This window comes from Magallana gigas, chromosome 8, assembly GCF_963853765.1.
Source record: "Magallana gigas chromosome 8, xbMagGiga1.1, whole genome shotgun sequence".
Lineage (NCBI taxonomy): Eukaryota > Metazoa > Mollusca > Bivalvia > Ostreida > Ostreidae > Magallana > Magallana gigas.
In genome coordinates, this window is record NC_088860.1 from 16132458 (window position 1) to 16152272 (window position 19815).

General features: G+C 32.8%; 2 protein-coding genes across 5 annotated transcripts; both read right to left on the reverse strand.

The window, feature by feature from the left end:
• Window positions 1-160: 160 nt before the first annotated feature.
• On the reverse strand, window positions 161-7237 carry LOC105349039 (acetylcholine receptor subunit alpha). 3 transcript variants are annotated; one of them, XM_034474458.2, is made up of 10 exons: window positions 7128-7185; window positions 5870-5957; window positions 5093-5339; window positions 4842-4967; window positions 3196-3390; window positions 2646-2900; window positions 2032-2184; window positions 1662-1847; window positions 825-872; window positions 161-517 (listed from the first exon to the last, which is right to left on the reverse strand). In XM_034474458.2, exons 3-10 carry the CDS (start codon window positions 5306-5308, stop codon window positions 392-394), a joined length of 1305 nt encoding a protein of 434 aa, XP_034330349.2. In that variant the 5' UTR covers window positions 5309-5339; window positions 5870-5957; window positions 7128-7185; the 3' UTR covers window positions 161-391. The 3 variants fall into 3 exon arrangements, with proteins under 3 accessions (XP_034330349.2, XP_034330350.2, XP_034330351.2); XM_034474459.2 differs by lacking the exon at window positions 5870-5957 and having other exon boundaries at window positions 7128-7237; XM_034474460.2 differs by lacking the exon at window positions 4842-4967 and having other exon boundaries at window positions 7128-7186.
• A 5280-nt stretch (window positions 7238-12517) lies between these two features.
• On the reverse strand, window positions 12518-17463 carry LOC105349041 (acetylcholine receptor subunit alpha-like). 2 transcript variants are annotated; one of them, XM_011458707.4, is made up of 9 exons: window positions 17350-17463; window positions 16379-16625; window positions 15789-15914; window positions 15348-15542; window positions 14830-15084; window positions 14396-14548; window positions 14077-14262; window positions 12898-12937; window positions 12518-12651 (listed from the first exon to the last, which is right to left on the reverse strand). In XM_011458707.4, the coding sequence occupies exons 2-9, from the start codon at window positions 16592-16594 to the stop codon at window positions 12632-12634; spliced, it is 1191 nt and encodes a 396-aa protein (XP_011457009.3). In that variant the 5' UTR covers window positions 16595-16625; window positions 17350-17463; the 3' UTR covers window positions 12518-12631. The 2 variants fall into 2 exon arrangements, with proteins under 2 accessions (XP_011457009.3, XP_011457008.3); XM_011458706.4 differs by having other exon boundaries at window positions 12898-12945.
• Between the last annotated feature and the right edge of the window lie 2352 nt (window positions 17464-19815).

Below are 19815 nucleotides of genomic sequence, written 5' to 3' on the forward strand. Positions count from 1 at the left end.
ATAGCTTTTAAAGGATTGTACATATTTCGCTGAAAATTTTAAGATTGATTCTAATCAAATCATATACACCCGTACAGAAGAAGAAAGGATAGGAATTTTTTTATGAGAAGCATTTCTCCTATGAATAAGTAATCAACAATATCAAACAGGAACATGTTCATCATATTACAACTTTTTATCTTAAAGTTCGATTGAACGAAATTTCCATTATTTTCCCATTGATAATTTTAAAATTATATTGATCATGTAAATTGTTATATTATTCTTTTTAAGTTAATCATCATCAACATATAAAAACTCTGGAAAAAAGTACATTATATTAAGAGTATATATACAGATAATTTGTTTTGAAGCAGAGTTATTGCCCTTTTGCAGAGCAACAGCAGCTCAGCTAAAAGCGATTTTCGAAGAAGGACTCGAGAGATCCCCTTGGTTGGGCCACAGGAGGGTATCTTCTCTTTCTTTTACCAGTACCTCTGGGTGACATCCTTGATCTCTCAATGTAATCTTTCTTTTCCTACAATCAATGTCAGTGTGTCTATTATGGTTTTAATATAGAATTAAGGACTCGAATATAAAAAGAATTTTTATTAGCATAAACTGGGTTAGTCTGTCTACTCTATAAAAATTAAAAAAGTGGTTCATAATATATAATTATAAACTGCTGTAACCAAGTTACTCGAGTTCTAATGAACTCCAATAATAATACTCCTTATCATCTAAACAGTTGAACAGAGTAATCAACTTTGATATTTTGCAGAAAAAAATGTTTTAAAATTACATTTCATTTACCCGGTAGATCAAAATAATGGGAATACATGTACCTGGTAAAGTTTGTCTTTCTCCTGCATTTTCCATCGCCTTCTGGTGGCCTAAAAAAAGGTAAATATTAGGATGCACACCTTTCAGTATGTATTTAGATTATCTATTGGAATGAAGAAGTCAAGATGTGGAAAATGAAAACTTTAAATTCTTTAAAAATCAAAATCAAGACTCTGGTACATTATCTACAAAATAAGTTCTTAGAAAAAAGGTTAACAGAACCAATTCAACATTTCTATCAAAGATTGAATAGAAAATCTTATCAATTTACATTTACAATTTATACATCTATAGTACCTCACTACATCAAGGCTTATTATACTAAAACACCATGTCAAAAGATGGCAATTTAAATGTTTTATTTGTTAATTTGTTTTTTATCAATCAATTTGGTTGAATATCATCATACATGTAGCACAGTGGTTAGAGTGTCGGGCTTGTGAACTGCAGATCAGTTCAAATCTGCCTGGGGCTTTTGTTTATAAATACATGTACTGAAATGAATTTTTGAAAATCATACTTTTTCATCCAAAAGCACATCAATATATACTTTTTACGTATCATGGTATCTACCATAGTCACATGATTTTCTGCTGATTTTAGAAAGTATTTCAAGGTGTAGTGAACCACTTTAATTTCAAGAACTAAAATCAACACTGATTTATGACTGAACTCACAGTGAACAATTAAATACGATTACTAATTTATATTAACAATATCCAAGACAAATATCCTATGCAATACATGTATAAAGGGTGTGCAAAGTGAAATGTGTTTGCTGTCAATTAACATATCATTTGTAATAATGTATTACATTTACAGCAGGAAATAATTCTTACAGTGAAAGCTATGTAAATCCCAAAGATGACATGAAAAAATATGAAGATAGCAGCAAGACTGACAATGGCATTGCGATCATAAATCTTCACTTCTTTCATTTGGTATACGTAAGCTAAGGATTTCATTGCAGCATTTTGAGTAGCATTCAATGCAAGAAATATCAGTGCAGCCAGTACATACAGATCCTGTGAAAGAATAACGGAGCAAATAAAAAATTAATATTAAAGAACAAACATACATGTACCAGTATATGAAGCTGGTATAAATGTGTTTTACCAGTATTTCATTTATTCATTTAGTTGCATGAATTTGTCAATTTCTGGAGTTTACTGATGAACACTGATTATGGGATTTGTTTCATTCAATTACCAGGTAAGTGAGGTATGAAATAGTTGGCAGACTTTGCTTGACGACCAGTTTAAAGGCGACAGCAGTAAGGAAAAGGGTGACATTGCACATCAGTCTGTCTGGAGAATTAACTTCAATGGAGTAGGAGGCAAAGGTCAGGCCAATGATCAGGAACTGTAACAGAGGTGCATGAGTACTAATCTACAAGGTGTTATTCTGAGAAAACATAAAATACAAAAGTATTTCAATGTATATACATACAATTTCTTTCAATTGAACATCAATTCCATTCATTAAGAACCAATCCAACATAGATCATTGCAATTCATAATGTTTGAAATTCTGTTCATGTCTCTCAGTTTGTAATAATTAATTGACATATTGTGTGCATATTACATGTAGCACTTTTGGTGTTTAGTGGGAATATATTTTCCAACCTTTAATTAAGGTTAGATTTGAATCTACACATTTCTTAATTTAATTTTAATTCAATTTTAAAGTTAATTTATGTGCATTGACATTTAGTCACTTGGAGAAATTGCTCACTGCCAAAATTGTTGAAAAGAATTTAAAATATATAGAGAAATGTAAAATTTTACTTCATATTATACTGAAAAATTATAATAATTACAAACCACAATGAATATAATATTCCACACAAAATAGCCTATCTTCCTTGCCACCCTGCACTGTATATGAAGGATAGGATGGACAGTTGACCTAGCGTACTCCACAGTTGTTTTGTCTCTGTAGGACTCAGTGTGGTTGTACAGGTTCCACTCCGAGGCATCCAGGAAGGCCTGAGTGTTGACTGAACTGAGAGAACTCTGGTCTTCAATTATCTCAATCTCATGAATCGACCTTTCTGTAGAGATGGAAATTGTCAGGTCCTGAAGTTGAAACAAACTCCATAAAGCAAAGAGTAGGGAAGTCAATGTCAGTCAAATTAGAAACAAATTAATTTTAAGGCATATTATTGAATGTATTCGATGTGCTTCCTAAAGACTTTTGTTGCAGAATTGAAAATATGATTTCTTTTATCTATGTAGATGAAATATCTATCAAACTGACAATTAATGGGCACAATATCTTTTTTGTTAATATACCTGGTACCTGCCTGATACATAAAAGTCATTTATTCCTCTGGAGATGAAGAATACAATAATATCAAGAGCTTAAATTTACCTGAACATCCACTGGAAAGTGTTGCAATTCCAAATTCTCCTTAAAGAAGGCTTTGAATCTCCACATCAGCTGCACTCTTGGTGGATTATCATCATTGCTATGTAGAATAGAGTAGTCTATGTGTTCCTCTTCTATTGATCCGTCAATATTCAAAATAATCAACTTTGGAGTCCACATCATTGATGGTTCAAAAACCTTAACGTTAGATTTTATAATACATATTATCTTTTAAAAAAATGATGCTATTTAATGCAGTAAAATATATTGTGTCTGAAGAACTAACTAAGAGGATGTATTTTAGCAAAGTATTTTTAAGGGAAGGGAGAATGTGGTTTTTCAGGGAACATTTATAGCTGTAAGCCAACTTTTATTCACAAAAGTAATACTTTATATCGCTTTTTACCAAAGATTATAAACAATGACTAATTTTTGCAATCAAGATGTAGGAGGAGTTATCCGTACAATGAGGGTACCTTATACGCAATATTTTGCCAAAAAATTACTAAGTGCAAAAGCTGGCAAAATGCACACCTCTGATATATGTACGATTGATCTGCAAAAGAACAACTTCCTATCTTGAAAACTGTAGGAGGAGTTATTCGTACAATGAGGGTACCCTTTTGGCAGCCGCACGCCCCGCATTTCAATAGTTTGATTTTTCCGTTGGAAAACCCGATTAAAAATAAAAGCTGCACAAAGTCACGTGCACTCGATTGGCTCTCGACTTTGATAAATATAGCAAATATTGTCTTGTTTAAAATCATTGTAGGTGGGAATTTCCTAAAATTTATAAATATCATGGTTATGTATGCATAGTATGGAAATTACATGTACATCATTCATAATATCATATATGAGTAGCTAGCATATAAAGGTCTTCAAGGTATATGAAAATTATGATATTGCATGTATTAAGTGTGTGTAGAATATGTGGAATGAAAAATCATGGAGGTAATTACATGTGTAATAGGATAGAAGGAATAATAATATATTGAAAACATATGGCTGGACCAGGAATCGAACCCGGAATTCCTGTACCTCTAGTCAGGAGCTCTAGCACTGAGCTACCCTGGTAGATATCCATGGTCCATATAGCCCAAAGTACTTTATTCCTCCCTACTTAAATGGTCTTCATCCTTGAAGATCACCCCAGGTTCTTCTCCTGGAAGAATTTAACCTGTTAGTTCCAGGGGCAGGTCCCAGAACCAAATGTAATAGGTAGGGAGGAATATTTAAAACATATGGCTGGACTGGGAATCAAACCCAAGACCCCTGTACCTCTAGTCAGGAGCTCTACCACTGAGCTACACAGGCCGATATCCACAGTCCATATAGCCCCAACTACTACACATGTATAATTTACACAGTACTCAACACTGATAAATGTGCGACAAATATCAGTAGCTTATATATTAGATTTGATAGAGTATCATAACAAAAATCACATGCATATCATAAAGTTTAACAAAAATCTTAGCATCGGTAGTTTGACTTTCGATTAATTAACAACAAATCATCAAGTATCATACGTGTAGCTGGCAAAAAGGATCTAAGGTAGAAACTTTACAGTTGTCACAGTAGCACAATATGTATTTTATTGTACATGTATGTTGTATGCAAAGGAAAACTTGCAAAAATTTATTAACCTTTTCATCTGGCTTGATCAAGTGATCATGCCACTTTGCTTGGATGAAAATCTCTGACAGAAACTTCTGGTCCACTGTATCAATATCGTTTATTTTCAAAAAAGTGAGCTTTATTTCTACTGTCACCTAAAAAACCAAACAAAGTTAACAATATACACAGATAAACTGACAGACATGGTGATTCCAATATACATTTAACATCCAAAAATTTATTTTTTGGGACTACATGTATTATGATAAAAAATGAGCACCTTATCTTCTCTCAGAGCACTGAGATCTTTTGACAGAATTGATCGAAGAGGTGCTAATCCTTGATGATTGCTCTCTGATTCAAGTGTTAATTCCAAAAGTCGATTAAGGAGTTCATTGTTTTTCTCAATGTTGCTGGATAAAGCTTTGAAAACCTTGGCTAACTTGACATTTTCATCTACTGTTTTCTTGGAGTCCACTGTCTCCACCTCCAACATAATCTTTTCAAGGAGAGTGTATCAACCGTTTCTACAAGGAACAGTAGATCTATATCATAAATCAAATTACATACAACTCTAAAATTATAGTGACTGAAGAAAATCTTATCATACATTTTTATTGATGGTTTGTTAGCTTTCCTTAGTTCAAGTATTTTTATTTACAATTTTGACGTAAACTGCAGTTTTATTTCAAGCACACATGGGGGGGGGGGGGGGGGGGGGGAGAGAGAGAGAGAGAGAGAGAGAGAGAGAGAGAGAGAGAGAGAGATCTATTTGTGTACAAAATAAAGGGAGGGAATACTTTAAATATATTATCAGTTTCAGCATGGTAAATATTGTAAATACTGAAGATTCCTCATGGTGTTTTTTGCATATTGAAATGAAACTGAATGCTGTATGTATATATAGAAAAGTTTTAATTTTTTTTTTAAGAAGTAAAATAAGGAATCTACAGTATAAAAGAAATACAACTACAGTATACTTCTAAAGATATACATAAGTGGAATGGTAGTTCAACTTGCATTATATCATCTAAGGGCAGGAGGACAACATACTTACGACCAGATTAAATTCAAGGCCCAAAGATCAAATCACTAGATGTCCAATGATTGAATCACTATATATGGCAACAAACATTTGACAGCAACTGTTTTGATGAAATGATAAAATATAAAAGTTTTTATGTTTGATAAATATGTAACTAAAAAGCTGTGACTGCAACAATATTTGATCCTCAGTCAGAAAAAACTCATAGTAATGTTATCATATCAAAGATGTTATCACTTTTTCATAATTTATAATTTTAAAACAATTGAATTGAAATGACACTTTATCAGACACTTAGCCCATTGCAAAGGCCTAAAAAAAATTGTGTGTTTAGGGTAACACTGATGAAAAAATTAGGTTAGGAAGGTAGGTATTTTTTTAATTTTATCATATTTTTTTCTGCATGAATTCTAAGAATGTTTGTTTGTCATATTCAAAAACAGATTTTTTAATAGAAATAACATTAAATTCACAATCATATAAAAACAGACATCTAAAAATGGTAGGATCGGGGAATTTTTGTAGGTTAGGTTGTGTTACCCTAAACACACAACTTTTTTTTTTTTAGGCCAAATTATGACGAATATAATATGACAAACGAGTATTTTGTGTGGATGTCAGAGTTCATATTACACTGTTGATTCAGATTTCCTGTACATGGTCTAAACATAATATACATATATGTACATGTATATCAGAAATTGAATGCATTAAAATCATAAAAATTTCTTATAATTTCACTGGGGTTTTTTTATATAGTCAAACCAGATTTTATAGTGTCAGTTCACAGAAGTTTTAACAGTCTTTAAAAGTGGAGCTGAAATAAAAAGAATGATATAAGGCAATAAGTTCCACTAAATTATAACACCATTAAATTATCATTAGTTTTCATAAAGTTCTTTCATTGCAAACAACTGAGACTTCAAAGGCACATAAGTGCCCCCCCCCCCCTTTCTTAGTTATTACTAATATAAGTAAAATAAGGATAAATCTATAATACGTAATAAAAGTGTATCATTATTATATGATTACATCAATCAAATATTTTGATGTCAGCCAAATAGAAAGGGGATCACATCTCGAAGAAATTATCCCCACGGCGTCCATCCATATAAAAAAAAATAGCAGAAAAGGGGGAGGGCAGATATAACACGCTATCCTTACTTCCTTACAAAAAGAACGACATCATTAGCTGCAAAATTAAATTCAGATACAAAAATGAAACCAACTTAAGTAAAGGAAAAAAATCAAAAGCTTTTAAATCCCAAACCTTTACTGCAAAACGTGAAAATCTTCAAACATCGTCTGCAACAATTCCGGAAGTTGCAGTAGTTGTGTAGGATCAAAAACCGATGCTATCAAAGTTCCGAATTCATTTCGCCGAATGGTCCAAGTAATAGTTTACAACACACGTGCTTCATTTGGTATAAATCTATTTATATGTATAAAACATGATATACATAAATATTACTATCTCAGTTGCGTCGAAGGTGGGGGGGGGGGGGGAGGCTACACTTAAAATCAGAAATCTTGACAAGCTAAAAAAAAAAAGGGGTATTACGGTTATGTTATTGTCAGACTCATCCAAAACAATTCTTAACAAGCAAAACAAACAAAACAAACAAACAAAAAAAATCATGTAATTACTAATCCGTGGGGGAAGGGGTAGCGAAATATATACCTATATAGCTTATACCTAAAACTGCAATTTTCAATATCACTCCTGACAGCATTTTTACAAAGTCAATGTATCTCTTTTTAAGATGCGTAAAAATGACTACATGCAATTAGTTCATACATAGAACTGAGTTTAATATGAATAATAACAATTACTTATGTTTTAAAATTAATCATCTCTGACCATCCTACATCGTGTTACACGAGTAAATCATCCTTGATTTTTCATTTGCCAGGTGTGGTTAAGATCTCATCATCATTAATATGCATGTACCTATCCCCAGTCACTACTGGTCGTACGTGATGCTGATCGTGCCTGTGCTACGGTCGTGACTCCCTTGGTTGATCCTAGCATTCAAAATCGCGTTAAGTGCTTGAGAGGTGTGTTCCCGTTTTGCACACATTTGATAATTATAGAACAAAAGGTTTGATTTGTGTTGTGATTGCAATTATAGTCTGCTTTCGGTCAAAGATTTTACCTGGATTTTTACCTTTTTTTTATCAGTGCCTTAACGATAAAACAAGAAGAATACAGATATTTTGTTGTGTTTTAGGTCTAATAACTATTTGTTTTTTTCGTTTGATAAAATAAAGATAATGATATAATTAAAAAGTCTGATAAAAAAAATAATGATTAGATTAGATGAATTGACTTTTACATTTTTGTCCATTTACCTTAAATATAAAACCAAATGAATTAGGAAAAATTGCCGGTCCAAAGCCAATTGGAAGCTGATTCAATGGATCATTATATGATAAAGGGGAAAACTACATAGACAGTCATATGGATTACTCCGTGTCTCTTTTTACAATTGAGTTGCAAATTATGTAAAACGCATGTTTATAATTGATTGTTTGGTATCAACAGAAAAAATATTATGAAAGAAAACAGATCTTTATCACAAAATATTTCAATGTTTGAACCAGCGACCTTGACAGTAGTTCGTATGGCATCACCGCTTTAATATATGGCGGGTCACTTTCTAGTTTTTCAAATCAGAGGTTAAATACATAAAAAATCTGACAAAAATAATATTTTAATATTGATGCGATATACCTCAAACTGAAAAAGGTTGAAAATGCATGAATTAGGTCTACATTTGATAGGTTTTGTGAATTAATCTTTAGAGTTTTTGAAGCATGCATATAACATTTCCTATTTATCATCATACAGTTTGTCTTTTTTCTTTGATTATTCAAGATATACCACAACATAAATGAAAAATATTTAGCAGCGTTTTCACTAGACACATTTCTTCCATTTATGTCAGCAAAAGCAATAATTAAATAGTAACATATGATATTTCTCTTCGAAATTTTAGCATCTACATGTACTTCCTTTATAGGCAGTAAGTTAAACAAAGACGCTACATACTCAACATTTTTGCAATAAACTTTCTTGTTTAAAAAAAAATAATGAAATTGTTCATGACCAAATTGATGTTTGAAATCAAATTCAAGAATATGGATGTCAATTATTATGTAAATGTGCTTTTATGCAAGTTATATTGTAACATAAAATACATGTAAATTTCAATTGCGAGAAGATATGTTTTTATTTATTTTATTGTCAATTGCCCTCGCAGGAATAGTGATATACATTTTGTAGACTATAGCAATTAAGCAATTATCTCACCTGGTCAAATTCCCGTTTCGCACACATTTTTTCGATACCTAATTTTCAAATGTGTGCAAAACGGGAACAAACCAGTGGCGTAGCTAGACCAGAAAAGAAGTGCATGCTTAAAATGGCAGGGGGTATGGGGCCGCCATGAGACTCCCAGTGGGTCCAGGGCGAAGCCTGATGGGGGCCCAGGGAGCGAAGGCCCCGGAAGCTCATGGATTCTGACGATTTTTAACACTAAAAAATCATCGCAGAAATTGAAGGAATGCTCACTATTTAAGCATATTTTTAGGCAGTTAAAATTGTTTTTGGTTTAGTTTAGGCTTAAAATAAAATCACAAAACTTCATTAAAAGCTAAAAGAAGAAAAAAACTTTTGACGTTTGTTTTTGACCCACTCAAAGCTTTTATTCTTAAGTTCATTTTCACCTAGTTTATGGTAATGAATATTTCAATAAAACTGTGATATTCTATGGGGGAAATTTAAAATGATGTGTAAAACTAAGTTCAAATGCAAAATAAATCTTTGCTTTATTAGGTACATGCATTGTGTACTGTTTCTTTAATATGGTACTCTAAGACCACATTGCGTGTCTATATTTGGTACTTAAGACGTCCTTGTTTAGCATTGATAAATTTGTCGATGCCCCGTTGACGGGTTGTTGGAATAACTAACTATGGACCTTAATACTTGAATTCTTTTTGTAAATTCTTTTTTCTTTATTTTTTTACTGAGTTTCTTCCTTTTTTTCCAAAATGATTTGCATGCTCAGGCATATAAGCATACATGGTAGCTACGCCACTGCAAACCGCTTGAGATTGCAAGGTAAGACACACGGGCGTTTGACGTGCCAGTCGAAGGTGTCATGTTTGGAGCCGGGTTGCCACTTGCAACTTGCGATGCTTATAGCTAGAACCGTGCTTGCGTCTAACGATTATCGAGCAACGACGTACGTTTACCTTTTGAACGGTGGTAATAACGCGTCGTAGGTCACCTGCAAGTCAATCGTTTCGACGTCTTTATGTGCCTCACGACAGTTGCTCAGACAGTTTTTAGTTTTTACATTAAAGATTTTTTTTTCTTTAAACCTGCACTGAAATGAATTTACCGTATAGGCAAGTGAATATTGAAAAATACATCAAAATAACTCGAAGAAAAGGAAAACTATAAGCTGTAGTTGCTGCTTTGATGATTAAACTAGCTAAGACTAGATTTAGACACGAATAAACAATGTTTTCAAAACATAATTTATAATTCGTATCTGATACCATAAAGGACTGAATATTGCTCCGAAATCTAGAAGAAAGTCTGCGCAAAAAATATACTAATTTTAGCGAAGTAATTATCAAAAAATAATATTCCTGGCCACTATTATATCTCGTTGTGACGTTTTTGTTAACTTTTTGTTATCTTCAGAAAAGTTCTTACGAAACTCATTTATAATTCAATCATTTTAAAAAGCAAAGCCTACAAAATTCTTCCCTGTTATTCTGATTTTGATATTATGAATTTTGGGGTAAAAAGATGAGTTTCTGGACAAAATATCGCTGAAAACTGAAAAATTTCTAAACGTTTATTCTTAGGACAACAATTTTAAAACATGAGATCAAATTTCTGCGGTTTCATAACATAAGAGACAGGATATAAAAAAAAAACTTCTTCAAAAACGGAAATTTGTGGGTTAAAAAGACTATATTTTTGACGAATTTGGGAAAAAAAATGAAAATGAATTATTATTGATAAAGTATAAAACTATTAAGTATAAACAAGTCGACTTTTTAAAACTTTTTAGACAGCATACTTCATCACGATATGATGATAATCTTTACCTTTGACTAAACATCCCAATTTTGGGTTAATTAAACTCTTTTTACAGAAAAATTTAGAAAAACTGAATTTATGACTGCCGTCTTTTTAATTTGAACTATTAATTAATCAGTTTTTCTCAAAAACATGTATAACAATTTAGGTTTTGGATATATATGGAACTGTAAAGAACAATTTAATGAACATGTATTCTTACATGAAGTGAAGCAGAGGTTGACCGACATGTCTATACAAGAAGGACATGGCTACTTTGAAAATTCTCCCAAATGTATAATGTATAAGCACTTATGTAATAATTTTGAAGTACAATAATATTCAACAAAACCAATACCAACTGTATATGTTCAATTTATAAGTAAATACCGTTTATCCTCTCATCAACTCGAGATTGAGCGTGGCAGATTTTATAATATCCATAGAAATGAGAGAGTTTGTAAACTATGTTCACTATCACAGATTGAAGGTGAGTTTCATTTTATTTTAATCTGTCCATTTTATAAGGAAATAAGAAAGTTGTATGTAAAAAAATATTATTATGAAAAGCCTTCTGTTTTTAAACTTATTCAATTACTTTCAACAAAGAATATCAAAGAGTTGTGCAATTTGGGAAAATACCTATATAAATACTCAAAATTACAATAAAATTATAATTACTTTTTGTTTTGATAATATACTCTTCATTATCCTGTTTACTTCTGTCATGTATATTTTGCAGACTGTGCACACGCAGTCTAATACAAGATTGTGATGGTCTTTCTTTTTTGTTTTTAAAAATGCTTTCATATGTATATATGTTAAACCTATGAATCGTATGGTTCTTGGTAATAAACAATACAATATAGTAATATACATATGTACATATGAGAGCTAGTAAAAAAAAAAGATTTTCTAGGAGCCCCTGTCCCAGGGGGTCCTGATTTTACAATTTTGGTAGAAGGCTTCACGGACATGATAGTTTTCGAATACATAATTATATGAGAAGTTTTCGAATACATATATGAGAATAGTAGAAAATTTTCTAAGGTGTAATAAATTTTTACTACATGCTGATATTGGCTTGACCATAAGGTCTGAATCCCTGACCAGGGACAATGAACTCACAATTTTGGTAGATGGCTTCATGGACACCATAACCATTTATTATTTTTTTCCCAAAGTGTGTGGGAGTAGAGGAGACGATGTTGCAAAATGCGGCTATTTGCATATTTGGCCCGTCTATGAGCACATGGGGGTGTTAAGTCAAGAATCGTACAATTTAGATTCCTCTTACCGTAGAGATTTTTCACATTGGTTAAAAATGGTTTGTAGTTTTCGAGAAGATTCTGCAGTTAAAATGTAAAATTGTTGATGCGCACGGCGATGAAGGAAGATCAGTTGCAATAGGTCACATTAATGACTCAGGCTTAACATACATTGATTTTGTATCCTGTAATGATAAAGTGTATCATGATAAATAAACCAGCACATTCAAAAATAGGAGTTAATTAAGTGTTTTTAAAAGCAGAGTTATTGCCCTTTTTGCAGAGCACCAGCAGCTCGGCTAGTAGCGACTTTCGAAGAAGGACTCGAGAGATCCCCTTGGTTGGGCCACAGGAGGGTATCTTCTCTTTCGTTTACCAGTACCTCTGGGTGACATCCTTGATCTCTCAATGTAATCTTTCTTTTCCTACAATCAATGTCAGTGAGTCTAAGCTAGTTTAAAAAAATGTTTACAAGAATGTTTCAAATAAAGCAGAATTGAATTGAGTATATTAAACTGGGTTGAGCAGTTTACTCTACAAAAATTCTTATAATACACAAGCTATTGTAACCAAGTTCATATGATTATATTTAATTCAAACAGGAGTAATCAAATTGATTTATTTTTAAAGATTACAATTATTTTAGATCAAAATATTGAGAGTACATTTACCTGGTAAAGTTTGTCTTTTTCCTGCATTTTCCATCGCCTTCTGGTGGCCTCAAAAAGATAAATGCTACCCTCCGTATTTTTAGATTACATATACTATAACAACTCAAGAAGACAAAATTTGCAAAAAATGTCTCGGTCATCACAATTATTACAATTGATTTCAAGAATTCAAACTGTTAAATAATAAAAAATGATTACTCAATTATATGATTACTGTAAACCAATTGTACTATTATTCTCAACTACTTAATTTCGCAATTTACCCGAGATGAACTTGATCGCGGCTGTAATACATGTAACATTATGTTTTTTTAGATTACCCCCGTTTCGTCACATATATTGGTCATACCGTGTTTTATGTGAACCCCGTTTTTTGTAAGACAGTACTTCCAATAGCCTGGTTCCGGCCTACCCATTATGGGTAGGCCGGAACCAGGCTATACTCCCGAGTGTTTCATTAAAGGCACACGTTTTTTTTTCTTTTATTACAATTACATGTTTAGTAAATACTGGTTTGCGGTAAGAAATATTTGCGACAATGAGGCTCTTGCGAACTTCCCGACAATTTCTCGCAAGCAATTCAAATGGTTTACAGTATCATTGATGTCCAAGGTTAATAACCTAAGCAATGGAATTTTAAAGGGGCATGGTCACGATTTTGGTCAAAAATTATTTTTCCGATTTGAATAATTACACTGCTTCAGTGAGGCATTCTTATTATTAGGCAAACAAAATTGAGTGTCATTTGTTGAGTTATGTGCGAATTACAGAGCTTACAATTCTTTGACATGTAAACAAAGCTTTTGTTTAAATTTTGAATGTTGAAGTGAAAATTTTAAATTTAGACTTAAGATGAATGTGTTAAACATGTTAAACGTTAGGATCTGTTTATCTATGCTTAAAATGAAGAAGAAGATAAAAAATCAGCTTGAAAAAGGTTTTTAATTGGTATATTCGATTGAACCTATGTAAACAAAAACAGGGCACGGGCCTTGTTTACACGACACAGATTTGTGAGCTCTGTATTTTGCCTAAAACTTAAAGACTGACTCTCAAATTTCATTTGATCATTAGAAATGCATTTCTTAAGCATTGTTAATAATAAAAATAGAATTTGACGAAAATCGTGATCATGCCCTTAAAAGTGAATCGTGTCTGTTGTCGATCAATAATTCTTACAGTGAAGGCTATATAAATTCCAAAGACGATATGAAACAATATGAAGATAACAGCAAGGCTGGCAATGGAATTGCGATCATAAATCTTTACTTCCTTCAATTGATAAATGTAAGCTAAGGATTTCATTGCAGCATTCTGAGTAGCATTTAATGCAAGGAATATCAGTGCAGCCAGTACATACAGATCCTGTGAAAGATATTGAAAAGCATATAATTTATATACTGGTATAAAGTTCTATAATTTCATACTTTCATTTAGCTACATGAACAATATCGGGAGCTTGTGAGCACTGATTATGGGATTTGTTTCATTCAATTACCAGGTAAGTGAGGTATGAAATAGTTGGCAGACTTTGCTTGACGACCAGTTTGAAGGTGACAGCAGTAAGGAAAAGGGTGATGTTGACAGCCAGTCTGTCTCCATTATCAACTTCAATGGAGTAGGAGGCAAAGGTCAGGCCAATGATCAGGAACTGAAACAGAGGTGCATTACTACTAATCTACTAGGTGTTATACCGAGATTTCTATGAAAACATAAAATACCGAAGACTAAAGTATATTTATGTATATCCATACATTCCGTTTCATTGAACATCACTCACATTCAAAAAGAAGCAAAGCCAAAAAATTGTTGGAGAAGCCCTTTGGGCTTCACACGATTTGATCACATGACCAACCAAGTTCATATCTAATTGAACTTTTCAACTTGCTGTTTATCTCTTAATTATGCTGAAAAATTATAATTATTACAAACCACAATGAATATGATATTCCACACAAAATAGCCTATCTTCCTTGCCACCCTGCACTGTATATGAAGGATAGAATGGACAGTTGACCTAGCGTACTCGACAGTTGTTTTGTCTCTGTAGGACTCAGTGTGGTTGTACAGGTTCCACTCTGAGGCATCCAGGAAGGCCTGAGTGTTGACTGAACTGAGAGAACTCTGGTCTTCAATTATCTCAATCTCATGAATCGACTTTTCTGTACAGATGGAAATTGTCAGGTCCTGAAGTTGAAACAAAGAGTATGTAAGTTAATGCCAGTTAAATTACCGACAAATTAATAATAAATATAATGAATGGTGGAAGGATTTTTTTTTTACCAGCAAGGCATTATTTAATGTATTCAGTGTGCTTCCTCAAGACTTGATCTTCACTGAATTGAAAATATCATTTCTATATCTATATTGAAGTAGTACTTGCCTGTTACACTTTAAGTCATTTATTGCTCTGGAGAAGTAGTACAATGACATCAAGAGCTTGATTTTACCTGAACATCCACTGGAAAGTGTTGCAATTCCAAATTCTCCTTAAAGAAAGCTTTGAATTTCCACATCAGCTGCACTCTTGGTGGATTGTCATCATTGCTATGTAGAATAGAGTAGTCTATGTGTTCCTCTTCTATTGATCCGTCAATATTCAAAATAATCAACTTTGGAGTCCACATCATTGATGGTTCAAATACCTTGATGTTTGATTCAAATACACATTTTCATTTTTAAAATGATGCTATTAAATGCCTTAAAATATATCGTGTCTGAATAGCTAAGAGGATGTACCTATTGCAAATTATTTTTAGGGGATTGAGGGGGCCATGTGATTGGTGGAATGTGGTTCTAAATATTATCTGTACAGCATGATATGTATTCTATTGTACATGTATGTTGTATGAATTCAAATGGACAGTCTATCAACTTTAAAATGTATTTACCTTTTCATCTGGCTTGATCAAGTGATCATGCCACTTTGCTTGGATGAAAATCTCTGACTGAAACTTCTGGTCCACTGTATCAATATCATTTATTTTCATAAAAGTGAGCTTTATTTCTACTGTCACCTAAAAAACCAAAACAAACTTGACAATACATTATATCATATGCATAAAACTGGATGGACAGACAGAATAAGGATAAACAGATCGTGCTCTGATGATTATCTCCCTTCATAAATTCATGAGTTTCAACATATGCATTCAGTGTATATATTATGTATAATCTCTGTGAGACCCCAGTCATTACAAGATCTTGATATGCAAGTTATCATGTAGGCCTATAAAAAAATAAAATAGATTTAAAATAAAATCAACAAGAGGAAACATGGTAAATTGAGAGTGTAAAAGTTTTAAGAAAAAAGTTGATTCTCTTTTCTGATTTCAGAAAAAAGTATAAAGTACAGACCTCAATACAATTCATGTATACAGACAGATAGAGACACCGACAATATTATTATGGTGATTCAAATATTTATTTTGCCTCCATAACTTTATTATTTGGGAATTTTACGATAAAAAATGATTTATACCTTATCTTCTCTTGCAGCACTGAGATCTTTTGACAGAATTGATCGAAGAGGTGCTAATCCTTGATGATTGCTCTCAGATTCAAGCGTTAATTCAAAAAGTTGATCAAGGAGTTCATTGTTTTTCTCAATGTTGCTGGATAAAACTTTGAAAACCTTGGCTAACTTGACATTTTCATCTTTTGTTTTCTTGGAGTTCACTGTCTCCACCTCCAACATAATCTATCTTAGGAGAGTGTATCAGCTGTTTCTAAAAGGAATAGTATCCATGCATCTCAATCAAATTATATGCATGCATCTCAATCAAATTACATACAACTCAAAATCGATAGTGACTGAAGAAATTCTTAAAGAGTCAGTGATGGTTTTAAAAGCTTCAAATGACTTTCCTGAGTGCAAGTTTTTATTTTGTTTAGTTACAGATTTGACAAACTGGCACTTTATTTCAAGCACACACTGGAGAGAGAGAGAGAGAGAGAGAGAGAGAGAGAGAGAGAGAGAGAGAGAGAGAGAGAGAGAGATCACCACCATAAATAGGTAAATCTATACTACGTTATAAAAGAGTATAATGATAAAATAATTAAATTAGTTATTTGGATGTTAGCAAATAGAAAGGGAATCACATCTCAAAGAAAATTATCCCCATCCATCCATATGAAAAAATATCAGAAAAGGGGGTGGGGCCATGGGGAGAGGCCTAGAGGTAATACACGTTATCCTTACTTTTTTTCACAGGAGTCGGCAATCTTATCAATAGATAATACCTAGAGTCAAAATAAGTAAAAACCCGGTATTGGGTAATATTTATTGATAAGATTACCGACTCCTGTGCTTTTTTTAAAGGAAAAAAAGCGATATCAGTAAGTACAAAATTACATTCATATACAAAAAAAATAAAACCAACTCCAGTAACCCCCCCCCAACCCCCCCCCCAACCCCCCAAAAAAAACCCCAAGCAGTCTAAAAAACCATACCTTAGGGGCTTTACTGTAGAATGTTAAAAGCAAACATCGTCTGCAACAATTCCGGATGTCGCAGTAGTTGTGTACGATTAAAACCCAATCGTATCAAAGTCTCCGGGTTCGACTTTCCAAGTAAGGATGCTATCAGAGTTCTGTCGTTGGCAGACAAGAATTACTACAGTCTACTGGTAAATTTTGTTACCATTGGTATGCCGATAAAATGTAACTTTTTATGACAAATTTCTTTCTTTAAATTTACATTATAAAATTATCAAAAATATGCCTCGGAACCCCCCCCCCCTTGCAAACTGAAAAATTTTCTGGATCCGAATGGGAGTGAAGAAGACCTTTGATAGAGTGAAGATTTTTAGAGAAATGACAAAAACCTTTAAGAGAGTGGTGGTATATACAAGTATGGCGGGAATAAGGAAGACATAAACGGGGAGTGAAGAAGCTAGACAGGTGTGTGAAGACCTAAAGGAATGTGAAGAAGACCTATAGAAGACGTATCTAGAGGAGAGTGGAGAAGACTTAGAGGGATGAATTAGTAATGAAAGGGATGAAGAAGACTTGGAAAGGGTGAAAAATATCTAGAGGGAACTACGAAAGCTTGCATAATCCACGGAAAATGGATTATTCTGGTTGGCGCCTTCCGTCACACTCATTTTAGAAAGAAAAATGTTTACGTAACAAATGATCAAAAACGGGCCCGGGTTTGTTATCGAACGCAGCGGCGAAAAGACCAAACCATCGTCTCAAGCCACGGGTTTTGTGTCCATTCTATTTCCCCTTGTGGAAATAGAATGGACACAAAACCCGTGGCTTGAGACGATGTAACCAAATAACACGGAAGTTTTAACAGCGAAGTCAGAGTAACTCCTTTTAAGATCTAACGTTACAGTCCCTATAAAGATGCATAATTAGTTCATTAATTACATTAAGTTTAATATAAATAATAACAATTACTTATGTTTTAGAATTAATTATCCCTCTTGAATCGTGACCATCCTACATTGTGTTGTACATGAGCGAGTCGTTCTTGATTTTCCATTTGCCAGTTGTGGCTTAACGATCTCCTACGATCATTATTTACATACCTAACGTTCGTTTCCTGTTTCTTGATTGACCTTTTTTCTGCATATAATCAACTACATACGTAAAAAATATCAGATTAACTTTTAACATTTGATATGGCAAAGAACGAAGTCAATTATCAACGTATTTTTAATTACACTATTTCCATTAACAATAATTTTATTCAACTATTGACTACTAGTACTGTTGAGTGTGTATGGAAAAAAAAATTGATGACACATGCATTTTAACGACAAAAAAAATCTGATTTCATGCCATGTACATAATTTATATATTAATAAACTTCTTTTTAAATATACGTGTACGAACATTTTATATACAGTTGAACTTTGATATCTCGAACACTGATTTCTCGAATGGATATGGCGAAGTCATTTATAAGTCTTAACCCCTTATTGTACTAAACAACCCATTCGAAGCGATGCTATTTTTTGCTTTAAAAAGCTGAACAGATTTTTTAAAATATGAATTGTCAAATGAAGGAGGCCGCATGTAATCGTGATCATATTTTGATATTTATACACGTATCTCCAAACTAAGAAGAGAGTGGTCATTTTTAAACTTCTAGAATGATGTAGAAAACAATCAATACTTCAACGAAAAGAAAGTGCTTCTTTTGCCTAGATGTACTGGTATATATTGTAATCAAAGGAAAGTAAAGTTAGTTCATTTTGAATTACACGGATCAATTGTTGACCACCCAGTCTCCTTTCGAGAAATAGCGATATATTTATAAATCAGTTTGCTTTACTTCCTTGCGAGATTATTTCACCCATGTTTTGGAGTGACTATATTTATTTGTAAAGGTATTGAATAGACACATTTGTTCTCCTTTGGGGTGATGAATTTTGAAAAATGTGCTCTCCGTTTCAGAATTTATTAACATTCTCAAAGTCCATGAGCAGGAGTCGAACACTTCTTTTATTTGATGACTATCTCCGAGAATATTTTTGGGGGATGGGGGTGGGGGTTACATATGTTTCGTAGGGAATTGGGTATTGAATATATTCTTATACGATAACAATACTGCCGTTTACAATTACGATGCGTTACGATTATCCAAATGGAACCAGTTTGACATGCAAAGGATTTGGTTGAGATGTTATTGTTACATTTGCTGCCTCTATATAAAGTACAACTGGACACAACAACCCAAACCTAACAGTCTAGCATTTCGATCCTTTATTCCTAGATATTAAAGATTTAGTTTTTACCTTTCCTTTGAAAGGTCATTATTCCATTTAAAAATACTCCTATTTTGCACTTTGATAATATATTATTGGCGCCAGATTTTTAAATAAAACTTCAAATATACCTATAGTTACTAGATATACTTCAACATTTGTTATGAATTCAGGATTTAAGTACTAGTGACTTATCGTA

Bases quoted from the DNA above. Each gene is read 5' to 3' on its own strand.
- LOC105349039 (XM_034474459.2), bottom strand. From the start codon at position 5,308: ATGTTGGAGGTGGAGACAGTGGACTCCAAGAAAACAGTAGATGAAAAT. The intron at 3,391-4,841 runs GTTAATAAATTT...TCTAACGTTAAG, and splicing joins TGATCAAGCCAGATGAAAAG to GTTTTTGAACCATCAATGAT. The intron at 1,848-2,031 runs GTAATTGAATGA...ATTCTTTCACAG, and splicing joins TTTCATACCTCACTTACCTG to GATCTGTATGTACTGGCTGC.
- LOC105349041 (XM_011458706.4), bottom strand. From the start codon at position 16,594: ATGTTGGAGGTGGAGACAGTGAACTCCAAGAAAACAAAAGATGAAAAT. The intron at 15,085-15,347 runs GTAAAATCAAGC...TTTCAACTTCAG, and splicing joins ACTTTCCAGTGGATGTTCAG to GACCTGACAATTTCCATCTG. The intron at 12,946-14,076 runs GTAAGAATTATT...TATCTTTTTGAG, and splicing joins GAATTTATATAGCCTTCACT to GCCACCAGAAGGCGATGGAA.